Source organism: Penicillium pulvis, assembly GCF_028828015.1.
Source record: "Penicillium pulvis strain IBT 33274 chromosome Unknown scaffold_8_segment0_segment0, whole genome shotgun sequence".
In the NCBI taxonomy this organism is placed as follows: Eukaryota; Fungi; Ascomycota; class Eurotiomycetes; order Eurotiales; family Aspergillaceae; genus Penicillium; species Penicillium pulvis.
The window spans coordinates 2,638,024-2,658,959 of NW_026643080.1; the positions used below are offsets into that span (position 1 = coordinate 2,638,024).

General features: G+C 46.8%; 6 protein-coding genes across 6 annotated transcripts; 1 reads left to right on the top strand and 5 right to left on the bottom strand.

The window, feature by feature from the left end:
- Positions 1–1,179: 1,179 nt before the first annotated feature.
- On the bottom strand, positions 1,180–4,263 carry N7503_010399 (uncharacterized protein; the record flags this gene model as incomplete). Its single annotated transcript, XM_057069945.1, has 1 exon — positions 1,180–4,263. One exon carries the CDS (start codon positions 4,261–4,263, stop codon positions 1,180–1,182), a length of 3,084 nt encoding a protein of 1,027 aa, XP_056916556.1.
- Positions 4,264–5,600: 1,337 nt separating this feature from the next.
- On the bottom strand, positions 5,601–8,036 carry N7503_010400 (uncharacterized protein; the record flags this gene model as incomplete). Its single annotated transcript, XM_057069946.1, has 2 exons — positions 5,601–6,507; positions 6,574–8,036. The coding sequence occupies 2 exons, from the start codon at positions 8,034–8,036 to the stop codon at positions 5,601–5,603; spliced, it is 2,370 nt and encodes a 789-aa protein (XP_056916557.1).
- A 511-nt stretch (positions 8,037–8,547) lies between these two features.
- N7503_010401 (cytochrome P450) lies at positions 8,548–10,173 on the bottom strand (the record flags this gene model as incomplete). The annotated part of the gene is made up of 4 exons (XM_057069947.1): positions 8,548–8,822; positions 8,878–9,241; positions 9,385–10,014; positions 10,075–10,173. 4 exons carry the CDS (start codon positions 10,171–10,173, stop codon positions 8,548–8,550), a joined length of 1,368 nt encoding a protein of 455 aa, XP_056916558.1.
- Positions 10,174–10,982: 809 nt separating this feature from the next.
- N7503_010402 (cytochrome P450) lies at positions 10,983–12,739 on the bottom strand (the record flags this gene model as incomplete). Its single annotated transcript, XM_057069948.1, has 4 exons — positions 10,983–11,154; positions 11,205–11,371; positions 11,434–11,544; positions 11,600–12,739. 4 exons carry the CDS (start codon positions 12,737–12,739, stop codon positions 10,983–10,985), a joined length of 1,590 nt encoding a protein of 529 aa, XP_056916559.1.
- Positions 12,740–15,690: 2,951 nt separating this feature from the next.
- Positions 15,691–17,478, top strand: N7503_010403 (glycoside hydrolase family 71 protein; the record flags this gene model as incomplete). The annotated part of the gene is made up of 2 exons (XM_057069949.1): positions 15,691–15,780; positions 15,841–17,478. 2 exons carry the CDS (start codon positions 15,691–15,693, stop codon positions 17,476–17,478), a joined length of 1,728 nt encoding a protein of 575 aa, XP_056916560.1.
- Positions 17,479–18,470: 992 nt separating this feature from the next.
- Positions 18,471–20,814, bottom strand: N7503_010404 (uncharacterized protein; the record flags this gene model as incomplete). The annotated part of the gene is made up of 2 exons (XM_057069950.1): positions 18,471–20,696; positions 20,752–20,814. 2 exons carry the CDS (start codon positions 20,812–20,814, stop codon positions 18,471–18,473), a joined length of 2,289 nt encoding a protein of 762 aa, XP_056916561.1.
- Between the last annotated feature and the right edge of the window lie 122 nt (positions 20,815–20,936).

Genomic DNA, 20,936 nt, shown 5'->3' on the forward strand with positions numbered 1-20,936 from the left:
TAAAAAATCCATAAAAAAAGGACAAAATAAGGAATTAGGTGAATGCCAAGTTGACAGACACTCTTGAAACGCAAAAAGAAACTCCGATAGGGGGAATCGAACCCCCGGCTGTCGTGTGAGAGACGACGATGTTAGCCACTACACCATATCGGATCTTTGGATGAAGGCTTTTACATCTATGGCTACATGACCCTACGACTAAGGCTAGGTGTAACTCGTGGTGCTATAAAGTACCACCTCCCCCCGGCCCAACATCTCACTTCAATATTCTTTTGCCCACCTCCTCCCTGCGAGGCTATCTTGCTATTGATTCGGATCACCAGACCAATGAGCTTCGCCACCATTTCGCCCCTCTGGCTCGTCATCACCTCTTCGTGACTTTTCTTTCCCCCTGCATTCATAGGCTCACCTCCTGCCTTCCGCTGTCTTTGAATAATCGCCCACGCGAAGCGTGATTATAAGCCGTGGGATACGAAAGACGATCTAAAAGTGCCTTACTGATTTTGAGTGAGAGCGCTTGTTTTGTTCACACTAAGTTCGAAATTTGAAATAGCTTATCTGACCAATAGACTGTCTTAGGCGCGAGTAAGATGATACTATGTGCGCAAACATCACAACATGAACGGCCAGGCCCTAACTCTGCGATGTCCTCCTAGGCTTAGATCACTAGAGTTTGTTTAATGCGTCATCGTCTATTACCCAGACACGATCTACACCTATTTCCCTCGTGGCTATTTAGGAGATTCTGAGAGGTTTGGCTCTAGTTATGAAATTCGATTTATCAACATCATTCTCATTCGCTATTATGATCGATCAGTATCGACGATAAGGTGATCGGACCTGAAAATAGGTGTCCTGCTATATCTAGGTACGTAGTGGTGATTTAGATATCATCTACAATTCCTGATTGACGCTAGACGCTATACTGTATATAATAAACAATCATACCTGTTTAGTCTACACTAATTACAATCTATGGAAATAAACTGCGCAAAAGTTAGACCACGCATGCAGTGTGAAGCATTAAGCGTAATGGCATGGCTAGTGTCAACTAGTGTTCTTCAGTATGACGTTGCCAGTGCGCCAAGCGGCTCCACCCGTGGACATCAAATCTCAGCATCTCTTCTTGCTGTCAGAATTATCACCAGACGGTCACTTAGAGTGAATTTTGGCCAAACCCTAACTGATAACAACTACTCTCTTCGAAGGTTCATCGCCTTGGGCCCTGTCCACTTTGATCTGTATACACCGCCAGCACACTGGCTCATTCATCACGACAACTTCGTAGCCTTTTGCGAAACAGATAGAGGCTGTTGCTAGGCGCGCTTGCCAGTTTTTCCACGCTCGCACAATACAAATGTTCTCATGCTCACAGAGCATTTCTACAAAGTTATCCACAGATGTGAATCTGGGGATACTACTCTCGCTCTTGACATCTGCGCAGGGATGTATACGAGATACAGATGTGCTCTCGAGGGCTTTCAAAACATCAATGTCTGCAATCCAATGACCGGAATCATAAACAGAGACTAATGTTTCCAGAAAGAATGCTTCGATGTCAACCCCTCCAGAATATCCAATATTGATCGGGAAAATGGCCTCTGTAAAGGATAATTGTAGTGATGTGGAGGAGAAATTGTTCTGGAGGCGTCCATCAAACTCAGCATATTCAAGGAACTGCCATTCATTGACCGCATCGTAATCCTTGATCATCGGTTCGACGGGTGGTATGAGAAATGCTAGACCGGCACGGCCAACATTCCCTATGAGCCGTTGGATGTAGAACCTAGGTGAAGATTCTGATGGATCCCGAAGCAGACAAGAAGCCACATACAGGGAATCAGCCACAGACAACGCCATAACACTGCCTAGTTCACTGGGATTCAAATTGAAGCTACCGGTTTCCAGCATGGCAATGCATGCAAAACTCGCCGCATAGTGTAGGTAAGTAGGTGCAAGCACCCGGCTCAAGTGGACCCTATATCGTTCTCCACGACTCACTGCCTGGCCAACCCATCCAGCTCGGCCCAAGTCGAACTTCACTGACCTCACGTCGATCGTGGCCCCATTTAGTCCTTCATAGAGGTTAGCCATAGCAGCGATTCCGCGAAGGACAAAAAGGTCCTTGCCGCCCAATGCAAGTTCATCAACGAAGATTTTGGCACAACCTCGGAATGAAACATTGTTGGGGTTGAACATTCGTTGCTTTAGTTTGGTTGTCAGTTTGAATTTTGATTCGAAGATTCCGGCCTCATAGTCGACCTCTTGCTTAAAAGTGTCATTATCTTGATGCCGAACGAGCTTTTCAAATCGCCGTAAAAGCTGACAAGTTTTATCACCGATCACCGAGACATAAACTGTGACATTGGAGGAATGCAAGCTTTCGGTAAGTACTTCTGCACTGAATTCATTCTCGGTGGCCACAAAAATTGACTTGGATTCTATACTCTCGCCCATAAGGAGGATCTGTCTCTTTCGGTCTTGGAGCGCCTCATGAAAGGTGTCTTTCATGGTATTCTTAGTTGAGGAGGATGTTTTCCTTTCCTCTTTCTTCTTGGTGTCCTTGGATGGAGTCGCGGCAAAATGTTCAGCCCAAGGATTCTCAACAGTCAGAAAGCTATCGTCAAAGTATGACGACATTTCTTCATCTTCGTTGTGCTCTTCCTCAACCTCGGCATCGGGAAAATGTATCCAACGCCCGTGGCCTTGCTTCTCTTCTCCAGTGAGCATTCGTTTAATTTGTGGATAGGCTGTTGCGTACTCGAACAGTTCAAATACTGTCGGCTGGTAACGATACTGATAACGAATCAGAAAATCAGAGCTTCGTGTGGCGCCAGAGGATCTTGCGATTTCTCGTAAGAATTCGATCTTCTTCTCCATGTCTCTTGCGGTGCGTAGGAAGCTAGACACGGTGAAAAGGTTGGAAAATGGCTCCGTGTTGCGAAACATAGGACTATGGGCTTGACCCATCTTCCATAGTTTCTGGAGAACATTTTTCTCCGGGCCCGTAGCGCTCACATATGCTCTCGCGCGTTCAGCGAGAACGTCAAGCCACATTTTATCTTTGCTGACAGCCTTACCGTTTGTTGGTTCAGGCAACATACTCTCGAATTCGACATTAATATGACGGGATATCTCTGCAAAGAAAGCGACAACTGAGTCTGTCGGCAGAGTTCTATCGTCCCATTCCCGAAGGTATGCCGCGGTGAGTACGGTACAAAGCTGATCGATGCTTATTCGTGTACCCTCGCCAGTGTTCAGCAATCGCTTCCTGGTTACTGGGAGCCCATAATGTCGCAAATGACGCAAAGGCAGTGACCAGTAAATACCCTCATGGCCAGGAGCGCTATCTCCAACAAGACCGACCGTCAGAATGCCTCGTCCCTGAAACAATGAGTCGTTCTGCTTGACTTCCTTTTCTTCCGAGCCTAGAACAATCATATCTGGATAAAGATGCCATGCACACAGGCCGAGAAGAATGGCCCCATCCCGAGCCTCTTGCGGATATCCGGTTAGAAGTCTCTCCATCTGCTGAAGCGAGAGTTTCCAAGCCTCAATGATGCTTTCGTAGGTATCCGCCTTATAATTGACTGGCAAGCTAATGTTATCCATAATGAGGTGAAGTTGCGTTTGCTTGCGTGCCATTGCCGAATCGGCAATACGTAGCCATGCACGAGCACTCGCATCCCAGTCTGCAAGATGCTGCCTCTGAAAGCTCTCCTGGGAGGCCACCATCAATGCTGGATCACCAATGTACTCGCTCTCAGAAGTGACCTTTTGTTTCCGTCTTGTGATCAGCTCCATCCAGTATGATGTGGCCTCAGGAGCATCCCACATCCTGGCAAGCAGACATGCAAGTAGATGACAGGCTATTGCGTGCTTTCCAGATGTGGCCGCAGCCCACATTGATTTTCCATCGGCCCCAACCGTGGTGGCAAATACGCCATACATTGGGCTTTCTTTCGTGTGAGCGGTGGTAGTGTCAAAAATGGCGGATGCCCGTGTGCCGTACGCCTTCACAAGCTCTGGTGTCGGGGGGATTATATCTCGAAATAAGGCGCCAAGTTTCCGAGCTAATACGTGCGAGGAACCCGTCTCGGCATCATTGCGTCTATTGGATGAAAGTTGTGAGCCCACACCGGCGAATTCATGGGGAGCATCGACCTTGATTAAGGTGAAATCAAAATTCAAGTTGGCCAGGGCGACAGTTTGCTCAAAGGAGCCCGTGAGGGCGGAAGCAGCGATTCGACCTATGGACGCCATAGTTGCTTGAGGTGGTATATTAAAATGGGTAAGCTGGGATTATTGCTGGAGGGGGACGAGGAAGGGAGTCCCAGTCATTAGAGATGGGGTTGCGACAATGGAAGAACAACTTCGAAATGAAAAGTACAAGCTGCGGATCTGACTAGCGTGGGGGCTAAAAGTGACATGTAAAAGTAACATGAAACATCAGCAGAAGTTACCTTAGATGAGGCTGTGCCGTAACTGCGCGATTTGCGTTGCGACACAACAGGCAAGGCGCCTACTGAAACCCTGAATACTGAAGTCCACCAGTCAATCCATTGCATGTGTCGCCGAGACGGTACTTTGAAGCCACTTAAAATAAAGAGTTATGTAACGCATCAGTCACCAGAACGATAAATCAAAAAGGGTTGAACGGCGATCGATACAAGGTGATCAGCTCTAGTTACGATGGTCATGTCTGCCTAAGCGGCAAGGCCACTATTTTCCGATCGAATTCCACACATGATCGTGGCCATCTAGCGTCACCTCGAGTTATACTATACACCACATTGCATTTTGAATATCAGTCATCGCAATCTGCAGTTGCATGGACCCACTAGGCCCAACAGCTAGCAATCCGTTATAGTATTTTGACCTGGTTCAATCCGATCTCCTTATCGCCTCTCCCACTTCTTTTCATGTTTGCGCGTGTACTTCCAGCATACTTATCGGATATTTCTATCATTTCTTCGGATTCTAACCCAACAATTTTTTTTTTTTTTGCCCAAGAGGATAGTTATCGTGAACGAAATAATCCTGCTGTATAGTGTCACGGCTGTAGCATTGTATGGCAATGTGAAAAGTGCAGGTAAACGTGATACCGAAATCGCACGAAGCAGTGAATACAAGGCGAAGGATCGATATCAGGTCGACGAAACAGAGCTTGACGAGTACGACTAATGCACTTCATAGACGCCGATTAAATGTCAGTCCTTTCTTAGGCACAGGATAATGATGAGGCAGAATTGAACCCACGCCAATGTGAGTGAAAAATTAGGCATAGGGACAAAAGTATCCCGTGCAAGTGAGGCTACCCCAACAGCCAAAGCCAGTCATTACACCCATTCTGCCACGGTACCATTCTTAACTCAAGCTCTCATCGCGTCAAAGTCTCATTCATAGTGAATATATCGGATTGAAGCCATAGTGTACTTTGTCGCCATTTTTCTGAGCGCCGTGGCTTCAGGAATAGCAATACTTGGAAGTAGAAGAACCTAAGATTTGTAAGACTTTATTGTTATAAATTAAATGAAGAAGTAAGGTTAGCATTACTATAGAGACCTATAAAAATATGATACATCCTCAAAAATAGTTGATCATGGCTCCTGAACGGCCGGCATATTCTGCGCATGGCGCCAGGCGAAGTACGCCTGGGCCTCGACTCTCTCGTTATAAAGCCGCTGCTCCTTATCCACATCAAAGCCATTGAACAGCTGACCTCGTTTCGAAACTAGGGTTCTCAAACCACCCAGCGCCAATGTGCCAACCCGCTCATGCTCCTCTGACTTATCACCGATCCATCCCGGAATCCCCTCAAGAGCCTTGACCTTGTCTTTCTCCCGACTAACGAGCAACGGTGCATCCTCAGTGAGGGAGACCCCGATTCTCATCATGGCCCAAGAGTCCATGTACCTCGTCCATCTAGGAGACCACCATGCATAAGTCGCGAGCGACAAAAGAATGAAAATGTCGAGGCCAAGAAGGGTGGAGATCAAAATTACCCCTGCCCTGGAGATTACTGGGATCTTGGTATCGGCTCCCATATCAAAATTGACCGTTAATGACATGGAACTTTGTTCGAGATTGTTATTCATCCAGGCTTGGTTGGCCAGGAACGCGGCGGCGTTGAACACAGGTTTCATAGTGTCCGGGTCATTGAAATTGTTGATCCATCTCGCGACCACTTGGTTGAGGTCGGATGCGTTGGCACCTCCGGCATCGGTGAAGATACAATCAAGCTCACTTATAAGGAGGTCGAGAGGTGCCAGGTCCTTGCAGGTATCTGTATATTGGGGATAAAGGCCCGATACAGTGGTATTTGTTTCCAAGGAGGCGAAGGCTTGTGGATATGCCTGCCGGGCTTGAATGAATGATCCATCGCCAAAGAGAGCCAAGGCTATGGTCAAAAGGGGTCCCTTATTCTGCACTGTCTCCAGTGGAAGGGATTCGTCCTCGGAATTGGTCAGATCCCGTCGTTTGCGTTTGGATATGTCATCATGATCACTAGTTTGGCGGATTAGCCCATATGGATATAAAGAACCGGATTCACCGAGGGAGAAATAAACATACTAGATGTTGTTTTCAAAGCCTTGTACCTCACAGTCATTCCCACAAAGACTGTTAGGGTCTTTGTCTAACAGGGATCCAGCAGAACCGCCATTCATGTAGTTTGGCAGCTCGAAATAGCCACCCGTTGTGTTCAGGGTGACTTTGAAGAACATATTGTTGGCCTGATCACCATCGCTAGCATATTGAAGATATTCATAGTTGACTAATGTGATATTCAAATAGAGTTCCTCAGTAAAGTCCTGGCGGTCTCGCGTAGATTTCCAAGGTGAGCTGGTGACATTGGTAGGCATACATGCCTGCACACCCCAAGTGTAGTATTCATCAGTTGTGTTGGTATAGTCGATAAAAAAAGCCCCATCTATTTGATCACAGTTCTTTGGAAAAGCTTCTGCCGAGATGTTCTCATAGTGTGCACTTGAATTAATGCGAGGAGCAAATTGCCGAATGAGACCAGTATTATAACCGCTGGCCAATTGCGCCAGAAAAGGGTCCGACAGATCTGCCAGATCTTCAAATTTGGCACCCCCATACTCACAGGATTCGGGTAGCTCTTCCACCCCCGCAGTAAAGGCGCATGATACTTTGCCGCCTTGCCAGAGCTGGGCCTGTTGTTGTGTATTGGTGGCGGAGGTTAGAGCGCTGCGAGTCATGACCACAACAAAGTTGTCATCATAATCATCGCCAGAGAGATGTTTGAACTGATCAGGAATATCAAGAATATAGAGCACCTCCGTGGGCCAGGTAGGGGTCTTGGTTATTGTTGAGGACAAGAACACTGCCTGAAGAGGAGATATCACTGCGCCTAGGATGTTCACAAACATTGCCAGAAGCAAAAAAGAGCTTCCATAGCGTTTCCAAGCATCCGTAGCAAAGTATGGGAAGGTTCTACCGTATGTCCTCAGATCATTCCAGCCCTTGTCGGCAAGTGTCATCATCTGCAGAAGGCTGAGCCCCTTTCGCCGTTGAATGTAAATCACGGCGGCACTGGAGCACACTGTGGAAGTCAATGGGATAGTGAAGACCGTGATAATAGACTGGATAATTTGAGCAGCACGATACCATCGCTCATTCCGGACAAATAAAGAGTGGAATTGACTTGGGACAGTCCATCCGTAGCCATTGTTTTGATCATTCCATATCCAGACTCCATAGTGCTTGGCAGTGATAGGACGGACTGATAAAATGCAAATGACAACCCACGAAAAGAGGGCCAAGCCAACGTACCCAAGTACAAGGTACAGTATATACCAGGAACTCTTCAGAAATCTTGCTTGTGGTGGCTGTAGTGTCTGGATGGGGTTAGCAGGATTTCGATTTTGTCCTGCCTGACTCGCGATATTTTCAGCGGGAAGACCAATAGTATGGGATGGGTCATCGAAAAGCGTGTCGCCATCTTGACTTGATGCTTCGGTATGATGTGTCTGCACGGGGTGAAGCAATATCGACTCCGGTGTTTCCTCCATGATCGACCTGCTGAAGCACGAAGAGCTTTGCATTTCCCCCTTTTTCCGTGCCTGCATTATGTACTATCTGCCCCGATAGCTCGGGGCTGACTCCGGAGGCTTAGAGTGGGTCTGTGCGGTCAGAGTGCCGGATGGTTTGATCTAATGAATCAGTCCCATCGATTGTAATAGGTTGACCACATTGTAGGGGTCGGCTTGCGGGACTAGCCGTCCTGTTTAAGTTAGCACAACTCTTCTTTTAGCAAAACATAAGCAACCTAAGACCTCGCTTAGAGTTAGCTTACCATTTCACGCCCGACTTTATTACCGTATATGGGAAATTCCGCCGATTTTCCCGGGCACGGGTTCATCGGGCGCCACGAGCCTCATTTCACCCTAGCCTGAGCGGAAGGTCCCTCACATTCAAATTTATGGCTTGGTGGAATGAGAAAAAAGGGGAAGCGAAGAAACAGAACAGATTGTAGATTGTGTTTGTAGTTTTTTGAGTAAGAGGCAAACAAGACCCGCCTTGCTACAGCTTAGCGAATTTTGCCCCAATTTGGTCAAGCATAGCCCCATGATCCTTGCTGTAAGTGTCACCATTCCTGGTGATGACCTCTCGCACCCAAGGACCACGAGGGTTGAAGGAAGTCTTAAAAGGCAGAGCCCGCATAACTAGGCCATAGGTGCATGCAATGGGATCAACCACTGTGGGCTCGCCTGTCTCAGACAAGCCAGCCTTGATATCGAATAACCACAGAAGTTGGGCGACCACGATCCAAATGATGTTGCAGGCAAAATGCCGCCCTGGGCAGGTCCGCCTTCCATATCCAAAGACGGCAGCAGGAGGCTAGCATCTTGCCATCCTCGTCAAGCCAGCGATCCGGAATGAAATTATCAGGCTTTGGGCCGACCACGGCCTCTTCCCGGGAGATTGTCCAAACATTAGGTATGATAACAGACCCTTTAGGGATGGTATATCCAATGTAGGTCACCTCCTCTCTGTTCAGGTGAGGAACAACTTCAGGCCCAGCAGGCCGCCAACGGAATACTTCTTCAACAATAGCCGTAATATATGGTAGGTTGGGCTTGTCATCTGGGACGGGAAGTCGGTTGCGCCCGACATGAGCATCTAGCTCTCCACATGCCTTAGCAATGAAGCCGTTATCTTGTGTTATACAAGCCACAATAAACCAGATCAGGCTGTCGGTAGTTACAGAAGAAGTCTGATGACTAAGTTAATACATGTCGGTAATACGTAAAGTCGATCTCCGATATATATACAAGGAGCATGGAACTTAGTGTTAGATATTCATCCAACTACAGTATAACAACACTTTCTACTCCTAACATATATATATAAAGCTACCCTGTCACTATTGCCTATATATTTCCTATCAGCAGTAGTACCATCTAGCGCGGCATCGATCATCGTACCAAGCTCAAATGCTAACTCAAGCACCGGCATACCAAGGCCTTCGGCCTCGACAGTCTTCTTGAGGTACTTGGAGATATTCCAAGAAGAAGAATTAATACCTCGGCGGAAGTTTTCACCACGGAGGTCATATTTAGTTGTGTAGTGATTCTCAGCCTTTGCTTGCCATGTGGCTAAGAAGCCAGGTAGTTTGTTAAGTATAGGGAAATGGTCCACAATATGCGCCCCAACCTGGACGAATTCCGAGAACTCATCGTTCAATTTAATTACGGCACGAAGTATGGGGTCGTTAGGGTCTTTAACACGAAATCCATACAGCAATGTGTGGATGATGCTAGCAGTTGTGCGTTGAAAAGTCCCCTGAATATTATCGGAACCACTACCGCCTGCAGTATCCAGAAGGTCGACTAGTAGTTGCTGTGATTCCAGAGTCTGAAAGGGAAGATATGCCGCTGCCGGAGTCGCATTCAATACGGAGACCTGTAACCCCTGATAGTGTTTGAATTGCTCTGTGTAATTCATCATGAGGATATTGAGTCCCTTCAAGGCTAGCTCGGCTGCTAACTGTAATTAAGATAAGCCTATATTATTACCATTTATCCAAGGTGAGGAGTAAAAGCATACGAAAAGACGAGGTCGGTCCGAAAAAATGGCTCCACACTTTGCTAGAAGCTCATGTGCTACTTCGGATGTCGACAGGATGATGACCGGTTGTCCAAGCATATTGACATGAACGATTGGGCCATATTTCTCGCTCCATTCACGATATGCTTGCCAACTATGCGATTAAGGAGCTTGGTGGACATTGCCAATAATAGGCAGCGGCTTGGGTCCGGGCGGCAGAGGTAAAGAGGAAGTTGAAGTTGACTTTCGTCGCTTGGCAAAGTACAAGCTCATCAACAGGCCAAAAATGACCACGTATGTTGCTAAATGCATTTCCGAAGGGCTGGAGAGCGTGGAAGAAGACTACAGCAGGGAATTTGAAGATTTGAGTGCCGACAGAATTAGGGCCACTACCTGAGATTTATGGTCGAGTTTTTTTAGGTGTTTAGGCCACCCAGGCTGACCTAGTAGGTGGATTCTCATGCCAAGATGGCGCAATCAGAAGTTAATTATCTAAAGTTGCGGTCCTAAGGGTGAAGTTTATACAGATATGATTGGGCTGAAGAATGGCCCCCACCTGCTACGTGGTTGCCCTATCATCTCTCAAAGCACCTTCTCCGTATTCAGCGTTAGCTTGACGCTGGGGAGGATGCATATAGCTTGTTCAAGCCTAGTTTATGCCTGACTAAGGAAAGACAGATTTGATCCAAGTGTTATAACTGATATGTATTGATTGATGCGTTGCAGTCTTGTCACTCCCATCACTATATTGAAATAAATTCCATCCAAAGTAATGCATAGATAGCGGCCTTATGTAAATACCTGTTTTGGTGGAATAGGCATGAGTTCTTCTTGTTCAGACCATGGGGACGCGCATCTGACCCAAAGCAGCTGCCAGTGTATATCGAGCCCGAGCATGCATCCCGGCATTAACGATGCTCTCGCCGCACTTTCACTTGGACAATATTCATGCCATCAGCTGTCTGTCCACTGAAGTTATCCTGCACCATTTCAACATTTTCCCTTGTTGTATTGTACAGAACAAGGTCAAATCGTCGTAAAATGTTTCCAATAACCAAGTATAACCATGCCCACGCCATACTAATGACAGTGAGTGATAAGCTCACCGATAAAGAAGATATTGAACTTACTTGGGACCTAAGCAACCCAGCCCACCCTTTGAAAATGGGACAAGGTATTTTTCCAATTTTCGGAGCTCTTCCTGTCCAACCAGCCAGCGCTCTGGATTGAATTTCGTCGGTTCTGGAAAAATCTGTGGGTCACGCAAAATATGATATATCGTCATGCTAACTGGTGTCTGAGCGAGATTAGTCCACTATCCAGTTCATCTCCAGAGAAATCATATAATTCCTGACATACTCCAGGCGGAATCGTCCAATTGTGGAATTGCAGAGTCTCATCTGGCGCCACTCGTGGCTGTCGAGGAACAACTATGTTCGATAGTCGCAGGCCTTCTTTTAGGACTGCGGTCTGTTCAATTTTGCTCAGCGCTTGCTTTCCGGCTCGGTAAATGGGCTTTTCTTACTAGATATGGAAGAGGTTCTAATTCGTCTAGACTTGATATGCTTGTGACTTCCGGAAATGCCGAGAATAGTTCTTCCCTTAATTTTCTAAGCACTTCAGGGTTGTCAAGGATATGAAAGGTCGTGATCGCAAGGGCCTGCGAAGGAGCATCTGAGGCTGCGAGCATAAAGAAAGTTGCTTCGTCTTGAAGGCGTTTTGTCTCCTTTTCACTCGGTGGTAGCTTGTCGTTAGCCAGCATTGCAGGGTAGATTGCCTTTTTTTTCTGCTTGTCATCCAATATGCCATCTCGATGGTCCTGAATGGCTTGCTTGACCATTTTTTTGACAGTCTGGTATATCGTCAGTGAACTTGCAATAACTGAGGTAGCTAGCCGGTATTTACTCACATGTTCCAAGTACTCAATTCGGCTAAATGTTGGGTACACTATGCGTGACACCGGTGGGATCAGGTTCCTCAAGAAATACAAAAACGGAAATTGTCTGACCAATCTTGCACCCCCAAACATTGCATTCACTCCATTCTTCCAAATCGGCATCAATTCCGGCTCATCGAGGAAATTGAAGCCCCGCTGCTCTCCAAATGCGTATTGTGACATAGCATCGCCTGCAAAGCTTATGAAAGCAGTGTGAAGCTCTAATGGTAGATCGTGATTTATTGACTTTGAGAAATGACGATACAGTAATTGGAGTTTATCTTGAAGAACAGGCTGAAATTCTCGAACCGCCTTCCGTGTGAAGAATGGGCTGATCAAACTTCTCCGTGCCCGGTGTGTTCTATGGTCTGGGGTGGAGAATAATGACAGGGGTAAGCCGGTATAGTAGAACCAGCGCTCCTTTTCGCGATTATGCGTCGGTCCGGAGTATAGTGTCGTATAGTTGTCAGGGTCATGGACATGCACTTCGTTGGGCTTGATGCGAACCACTGGGCCATACTTTTTATGAAGATGTTCGATTTGCCATGTAAATCTTCCTTGCTTTACCAGTTGGAAATATGCCTCATACCACCCTGATGCAGCGGCCAGAGCTGGCCCAGGAAAATTTGCCAGGGGACTGAGGAAGAGTCTGTAGAAAACCAGGCAAAGAAAATATGCAAATGTGATCGATATAGCACCATAGAGGTACAGCCATATTTTATGATCCATGCTCTTTAAAAAGACGAACTCTCAGGACGCTTGAGATGATGGTACTCGAAATTTGGGGTTTCAAAGAAGATAACAAGTTCAGCCCTGGTGGTCGCGAGCCTGATGTGATTGAACTGGGGAGATAGGTGATGTGACACATAAAAAGCAAAAAGCGGGGAGTGAGGCAATAATATGCAGATCTATGGCTAGGAAACCTGGTGATGCTGAATTGAAAGAAAAAGGAACAAAACGTCCATGCGACACGGTAAATTCTACTCATGATATTACTTAATTGAGGAAGAAGACCGCATCGGAAGTTTGATCCAAAAGCTTTGAAACGTCACCATGCCGTGCCTAGAGGTCTGACTAGATGAGCACTGATAGGAGGAAAAAGAAATTTTATCGATAGCATTTGTCACTGGTACAGTCTACAGGATCTGACCACATGACTCATGAACTTTTAATCACACGCTAAGTTATCACATTTGGTATACGTAGAGTAGAGGCTTTTCGATATTTCACAATTTGCTGACTAGCCATGCACAGATGACTGTCATCATGAATCCTATGGCCCGATAATTTAACAGCCAATCAGTGATCAGAATGATTATATCATCTGATAAGGACATAATCAGGTCTTTGTCGCAAGCGCCATGCTTATTTGTGCTAGGGAATTTCCAAGTTTGGGTACCTATGCTACGTGACGTACAAGGCGGTTTCGCAATAAGTCAGTCCCACGCTCAACATGAAGAAAGACGATAACTGGGCACACAACACAATACTCAGATCACTCAACATCAGGGCAGAAAATAGAGTTCGATCAAATAGGACCAACGTCCGGCCTCGAACATGAAGATAATCATCCGTGGGGGAAAACTTAGCAACGTTTTCTCCTCGAAAACGACTCTACATGCGCACGAATATTGCAGAAAATGTCGTCAATACGTCATCAATACCTAGCCTCGGCAGCTTGGAATATGAAATTGCCCACAGCGTCGTTATGCTTGCTTTTTTCGTGGATCGAGTCCCACGTGAACTCCCAACAAGACCTACAGGGTGGGGCATATCGCAGATAAATCAGCGATAATGGTGATTGAATTGTAGGATAACAAAGCTGTCCTCACTCAATGCAACTTCGGCAAAAAAGGATTCCACTGCATAGGGAAACGCAATCTACCGCACCGGAAGATGCGGATGGCAGGCTTTAAGTGTTCGATCGGTTAGGACCTCGGACAACATAGTAATATCTACCGTTGTAGGGGTGTTCGACATTGACATTCTCATAGCAGGGTTTCTTAATGACTTTTGAGGGACAAGACTTTCGTACATGCATTCTTTTGTGCACATATATATTCTATATTCTCTTTCTCGCCCTGGTGTGAGTTACTTGGGTAGAATGGCACGGCAGGTGGGCTAAGACCTCATGTATCCCTACTCGATATGGAAAATTGCAAGAATAAAAGTTTTCGATTAGTCCCTTTGCGTTCGGTCCTAGTGGAACTTGGTCTAATTTGGCCACGCAACCAGGTACGAAGGAGGCGAATACGCAATGAACATACCATATAATTCCTCGGCGAAGTTCACAAGTCGCAACATGCTAAGGTTTGACATCCCATTCTCGAGTCCAATACGTTGTCATAACTACGAACCTCTTAATTGGGTCAACCTCCACAGATTAGACCATACTTACCTCACATAGACTCTGTTATAGAAAGATACAATAGGTTTTTCTGTAACTCAAGGGGCTGTAATACAACTGAAGTAAAGAGCTAACGATATTCGATCTACGTATAGTGGTGGGAACATGATGTAGCTCAAAAATCAGGTAGCTAGTCCTAGTGATTATGGAATACATATATGAGTCTTTACGTCAGCTAGATCTAACTTCAGCGTGCCAGACCAAACTTCAAACACGAAGTATCAGTATATAATGGTCCACTTCTCTAGCAGGGACCGTTTTCCACTTCCTTCCCGACTCAGCGAGCGCCTTGTTCCTGCGTTCCCGTTAGCCTTGTAAGCACTTACCTCTTGCATGCCCCTAGCCACTACATTCGTATTGAAGCTAGGAGAATGCATCCAGATGTTTCAGATGAAATTTTGTACAGCAGGCTCTAAATCGTACAGACAGGTATTTCTCCCTTTTCGGAAGAATTTGCATACATTTTTGCCACTTGAGTAAATACATATAGGCTCAATGTATGTTGAATTTATAAAAGGCACAGGCATTTCAACATAAAAAATGATTCTAGCATTTCTTATTGATTTTAATGACTAGCAAAAGGTGTGACTAAGCTTGAACTCTGAAAGTCTAGTCAGCCAAGCCTACCGCGCCAAATTACATGGAAGGAGAAATACAAACGTGAATGAGGTATCAATTATTTGGGTCTGGGTGAGTGTAACATATCTCCGTCCTTGGTAGGCCCCGCAGTGCTCCATGAAACTCCTATGAAAAGCCTCCAGCTGCGCCGGATCGGATCCTACCGGATCTTTTGGGGGCATATCTACAAAGAACCTTGTAAGGTCGCTTTGTCTAAAATGTTTATCTAAAGGGCTAAATTGAGTCTATCATACAAGACAGTTCATGATACAATGCTCCTGCTCTTCCCTCAATAATGGTTCAAGATTAAAACTCCCTGAATCTCTTTCTCTGTTCACCGTTATCTCGATTGCTTTGTATGTCGTTCCTCAGGAAGCGCCAATTGACTGTCTTGCAAAATGGCCTGGTGCTACTGTACCATAATCATTAGTCTAGGTAAAGTGAAATCCAGATAGATAGTACCACGAAAACGAGAGATTAGCTTTTTTGTGCGACTGACGATATATAAATAGCTGAGGATCTGGCATTGCGTGGATTTTGTTTGGTTATCGTGCTTTCCTGGCATCCAGATACCTCCTCCATCTTTATTACGTCCAATGTGATAATACTAACTTGATCGACCAGATAGAAAGTTATGTTTTCATTCATTACCACCATGGGGCGTTTAGGCCAATCCATCATCCTGCTACAGGTGCTTAGCCTAACAGCTCAGGCCACAACCAAGGCAGTGTTCGCTCATTTCATGGTATAAAGCCCGTCTGTCTTGAGAATTCTCGAACTAACCACATGGAAAATGCTTGTTTAGATGGCAAACACCGTATCTTATGAAATCTCCGACTGGAAGCAAGATATCTCACAAGCTCAAAAAGCCCACATTGACGCCTTTGCTCTCAACATGGCCTACGGCACGCCAGAAATGGACAGATCGACCGCCGATGCCTTTGCAACAGCGGAAGATCTTGGGTTCCTCCTTTTCTTCTCCTTTGACTATGCCGGAAACGGGTCCTGGCCGCAGGATCAGATCATCAAGTACCTACAGAAATATGCCCCAAGCTCCGCTTATTATGCCTACAAAGGAAAGACCTTCGTGTCTACGTTTGAAGGACCGGAAAGCGCCGATGACTGGGTCACTATCAAAAATAAGACTGATTGTTTCTTTGTCCCTGACTGGTCATCTGTCGATCCCACGTCCGCCCTCCAGCTCGGTGGAGGTGTCGTTGATGGTTTATTTTCGTGGGCGGCTTGGCCAACGAACTCGGAACAAATGACCACATACGTGGATGCATCATATCTGGATTCTCTGAAAAAGGCCAAAAAGCCATACATGATGCCGGCATCTCCCTGGTTCTACACAAACATGCCGGGGTACAACAAGAATTGGGCAGTGCAGGGCGACGACTTGTGGTACAACCGATGGGTAGAGATAACCTATCTAGAACCCGAGTGGGTTGAAATCATCTCTTGGAATGACTATGGAGAGTCGCATTATATTGGGCCCCTCAATGACAAGGGTTACGGTGTTTTTACTTCGGGCAAGGCACCGTACAATTACGCGCGAGGCATGCCTCACGATGGCTGGAGGCTCCACCTCCCGTTTGTCATTGACCTGTACAGAACAGGGACAGCATCCATGACACAGGAAAGCTTGGTTGCTTGGTACCGCACGGAGACTGGAAATTCTTGCTCTGGTGGGAATACCACGGGCTTCTCATCTTCTGGACTTAAAATTGGCACTGATGCGGACGACAGGCTTGAAGATAAAATATTCTTCTCGGCGCTTTTGGCGTCGAATGCTTCAGTCTCTATCAGCATCGGTGGTCAAAAATACAACGCTCAGTGGGAATACGAGCCTTATGGCGGTATCGGCATCTATCACGGCAATCTTGGCATAGACGCTAGTCATCTTGGAGAAGTCAGCCTTAGCATTTCACGTGATGATCAGGAAATGGTCAGCCTTGATGGTCGCTCTATCACAGGGAACTGCACGAAAGGCTATGTTAATCTCAATGCGTGGGTTGGAAATGCTACTTCTGGAAGCACTATGCCTGCGGCTTCTCCAAAGATGGCTCTATCTGAGCAAGTCTGCATCAAGGGATCCGGCTCATCAAATTTCACGGAGCTCTGTGAATTCACCTGCCGATATGGGTACTGTCCCATGGATACTTGCTATTGCAATGCAATGGGTGCAGCTAGAGTGAAGCCAAAAGCCACCAAAGATCAGGGACATCCCAAAGATGGGATTCAGAGTTATACCGGGCTATGTTCCTTTGCCTGCTATTATGGATTTTGCCCTCAGAATACCTGCTCTTCAATCAAGGGCGGTTCATGTAATGGCTCGGGCTGTAAGCATGCCAATTCAGGGTCAAGAACTTCCGTCATTCTTTCCATTGTCTTCCCTTTTATCGCTTTTGTGTCATACACAAATTATTTCTTTGCTAAGTGATAACTCTTTTACAAAGTATAACAATTCTGGGTGGGTATAATGGGCTCTTAGGTAGTTTTTCTTACTGTCTTGCGACTTCTGCGGATGTGCCACGAGTGTAGAGATAGCCTATATGATGCATTCTAGAATTGCAGCTGGGATCTACAATACCAAAATGTGGGATAAACAATATTACCCGTAGAATAGTGTATCATACGGCTACCAGGTCAGGTTATGCCATCGGTAAAATTAATAAGTCTCGATTTTCACCAACGAATACCTTTTAGACAAAATGGTGTCTCGCTCAAACATTCCAGGATTTCGCCCAGCGGGTCTATGATGATCGAGAACGAATAACCAATCAAATGGATAGATGTTCATGCTCTTCGATTTTTGGTTTGAGTAATATGACGCATATTCAAGATACTGAGCCATGATGTCTGGGACACAAATTTACGTAGCCCCAAGCCAATACGATGACTCAAGAACTCATTTCCCATATCTGGTGTTGATTTAAGGGAAAGCCGAGCGCTACCCAGGTACGATAGAGGCGGCTAATGGGATTTCCAATTCTATGCCTAGAAGCTGAGCCATGATAACCCAGTTGACTCCGGCCCTCTTACTTTCTACGCCCAATTACCAGTGCGTGATAGCCCTATTGCATCACATATTCCCAGCACCCGGAACCCTTTAGGTAATCAACATGCCATGCACACCTCGCATACTGTCTTCCGGTATCATAAAAGTCTATATATTCATAGTTAGGCTGGAAAACAACGGAAGAAGGAAGATGCGGATATCAAAATAATTTCATTGAGATCTAAGAGGATCCAGGCGTTTATGCCAGAATCAAAAGAAGTGGGTATGTGCAACGTTGAAGAGACTAGCTCGAAGTCATGAACGGTATTAACAATCAATCCGGTCATAATATGCAGAAGAGCCAGCTGTTCTGCAGTTAGTCATAAAGAAGGTGGTGGAGTCTCTAAATGATAGTCCACTAGTAATAAACCATATCAGAATTGGTCGGTGTGTGCGCGGTTGAAAGAATATCCGACCGGGGGACCGTTCCGGTTCATTGTGGAAGGTGAGGCTGTGTTGGCTCGAGTGAATGGCTGGTAGCCTGTAGGCGGTGCGCGGGCCATGCGGGGCTGGGGTGTTGAAGAAGTGCCCGACGGATTGAATGCAGTATACCCGGTATTTTGCGAGGCGGACCTTTCAGGGCTCATAGGAGTATATGTTCGTGGAGGTGGCCGCATTGACTGATCCGCTTGCTGTGGAGCGGGCGTGGCTCGGCTTGCCGGCGTCATGGATCGTAACGGTGGAGCGGTTCCTTGTGGATGCGGCGTTGTTGCAGCACTTGCCGGGGTGAATGATCGAGGCTGGTACCCATCTTGAGGATGAGGTGTCACCGTGCTGGCTGGGGTGTAGGATCTATTCTGGTATCCTTCTTGAGGATACGCCGCGGCCGCTCCGTTAGTCGGACTGTATGATTGGTATCCGTCTTGGGGTCGAGCCGTGGCAGAGCTTGCTGATGTATAGGACTGATATCCATCTTGGGGTTGGCCAATGGCAGTGCTTGCTGGAGTGTAGGACCTGACTTGATATGGATCCTCGGGACGGTACGTTCCACCTGTGCTTGCGGGCGTGTATGATCTAGCCGAGTAAGGATCTTGAGAACGAGGATCTGTGCCGGCGGATGCTGGGGTATATGATCTTGCTTGATATCCCTCTTGGAAGGAGTGCCCATGCTGCGCAAGGTGGTGTACATGGTTCGGAGATGTCTCATAGCTATCAAAATCATCCTCCTCATAGACATCTCCAGAAGGTCCATATCGATCGTAGTGCCCGGCGGAATCAGAGGGGTCATAATAATCATGAGTGGTATCAAGGTGGGGGCCTGATGTGGCATAAGGATCGGCAGCAGGGGTGAACGTACGAGCCGGCTGCCCGGCAGAGTCCGTCAAGTTGCGATATTGAGACGGAGGGTAGTTATAATCGCTTTCGCTTGCGTATTGGGGTCCAGGAGTGGGATGGGCATGGCCTGAACCCATTCTTGAGGGCATATTGTCAGGCACAGGCGGAACCGGAGGCAATGGAGAGGCTTGGCGATCAAGAGGGCTGTATCCCATCGGCGCCGCATTGGCGGTCAACGGGGCCGAGTCTGCTGAGATAGCTGACGACTTAGTCGTGGTCCGACTCAAGGGTGGTTTGCTGTCGAGTTCAAGATTCGGTAGAGTCGGCATTCTCTCCGTCCGAGTTGAGTTCGAGCGGGTATAAGGAGGCAGCGTAGTTTCCGTGGTGCTGCGTGACAAAGCGGTCACAACAGGGGTCTTATCCATATCGATAGAAGGCAGTGTCGGTTTCGAGTCCACGGTTGCCAGACCCGGTCGGGTCGGTACGCGATCCTGTAACTGCAGACCTTTTGCGAGAGCTTTGTCAACCTTGCGACGAACAATTCGTTTAAGTCGGGTGCTAATTTTGCGTCGACAATATGCCTTGAGGGATCCATCTTCGGCTGGAATGTGGTGGAAAAGGAAGATCAAGTAAAGTATGACCGCTGAGGCGAGTTTCAAAACAGATAGAACCCAGATAATCAAGGTAAAGAGCATGCCAAACAAGACCACAGCTTGAAGGTTGTTTTCTTCAGCGAGAACTTTGATGTTGTTGAAGAACTGTATGATTCCCGAGGCGTTGCCATCGCTTGTCGTGTTCTCTCCTCCTGGAAGAAGGTCCAATTTCATGACGGAGTAAAGAGTGATGGCATTGATAACTTGACGCGGCCCGTCGGCAAAAATCGTGTTCATCCAGAATTGAAAGGCGAAATATGTATATAGTGCGACATACTCGGCTCCTTTTTTACTCTTTGTCAGTTCAGCAAAGACCAGAAACTTTTTCCACCCACGGCCGTTCTTTTCGACGACACGGAAACTTTGAATGCGCACGGCAAGGGGGTCAAGATAGCTCCGAGTAATACTGCCTGAGCGCATAGCGCGGATTGCGAATACCCATCGGTAAACCAGCAAAGTGAGCGACACGATAATACAGACGGCGAAGATCCAACGCGAGATTCTGAACGGGATGGCGGGTTCAACACGGCCGGACCAACGAGAGAATGCGAGCAGATTGACCGCAGTAAAGATATCGACACCATAGACTGATACCGATACGATAAGCATTATCCAAAAGAAGATGTACGAGAAGGGTGTCCAGCATGAATCGGATTTAAAGTCATCAAGGTTCTAATATCTCAGTCAGTACGGATAGTCCTCGTGGGGGACCTGTAAGGCGACCTACCACGTAGTCCCATTTTTCCTCCAGTTGTACCTCTCCCTTTTCGCGATCTCCAGAGCAACCCATTATGTTTAAGGACCTGGACCGGCCAGGGAGCAATCAAAGGGCGAGGGGTATAGAAACGAGTGTGCAGAATGTCTGATTGAGTGGATAGACTTCGTCGGACCAGCCGTGCGAAGTCACGATCA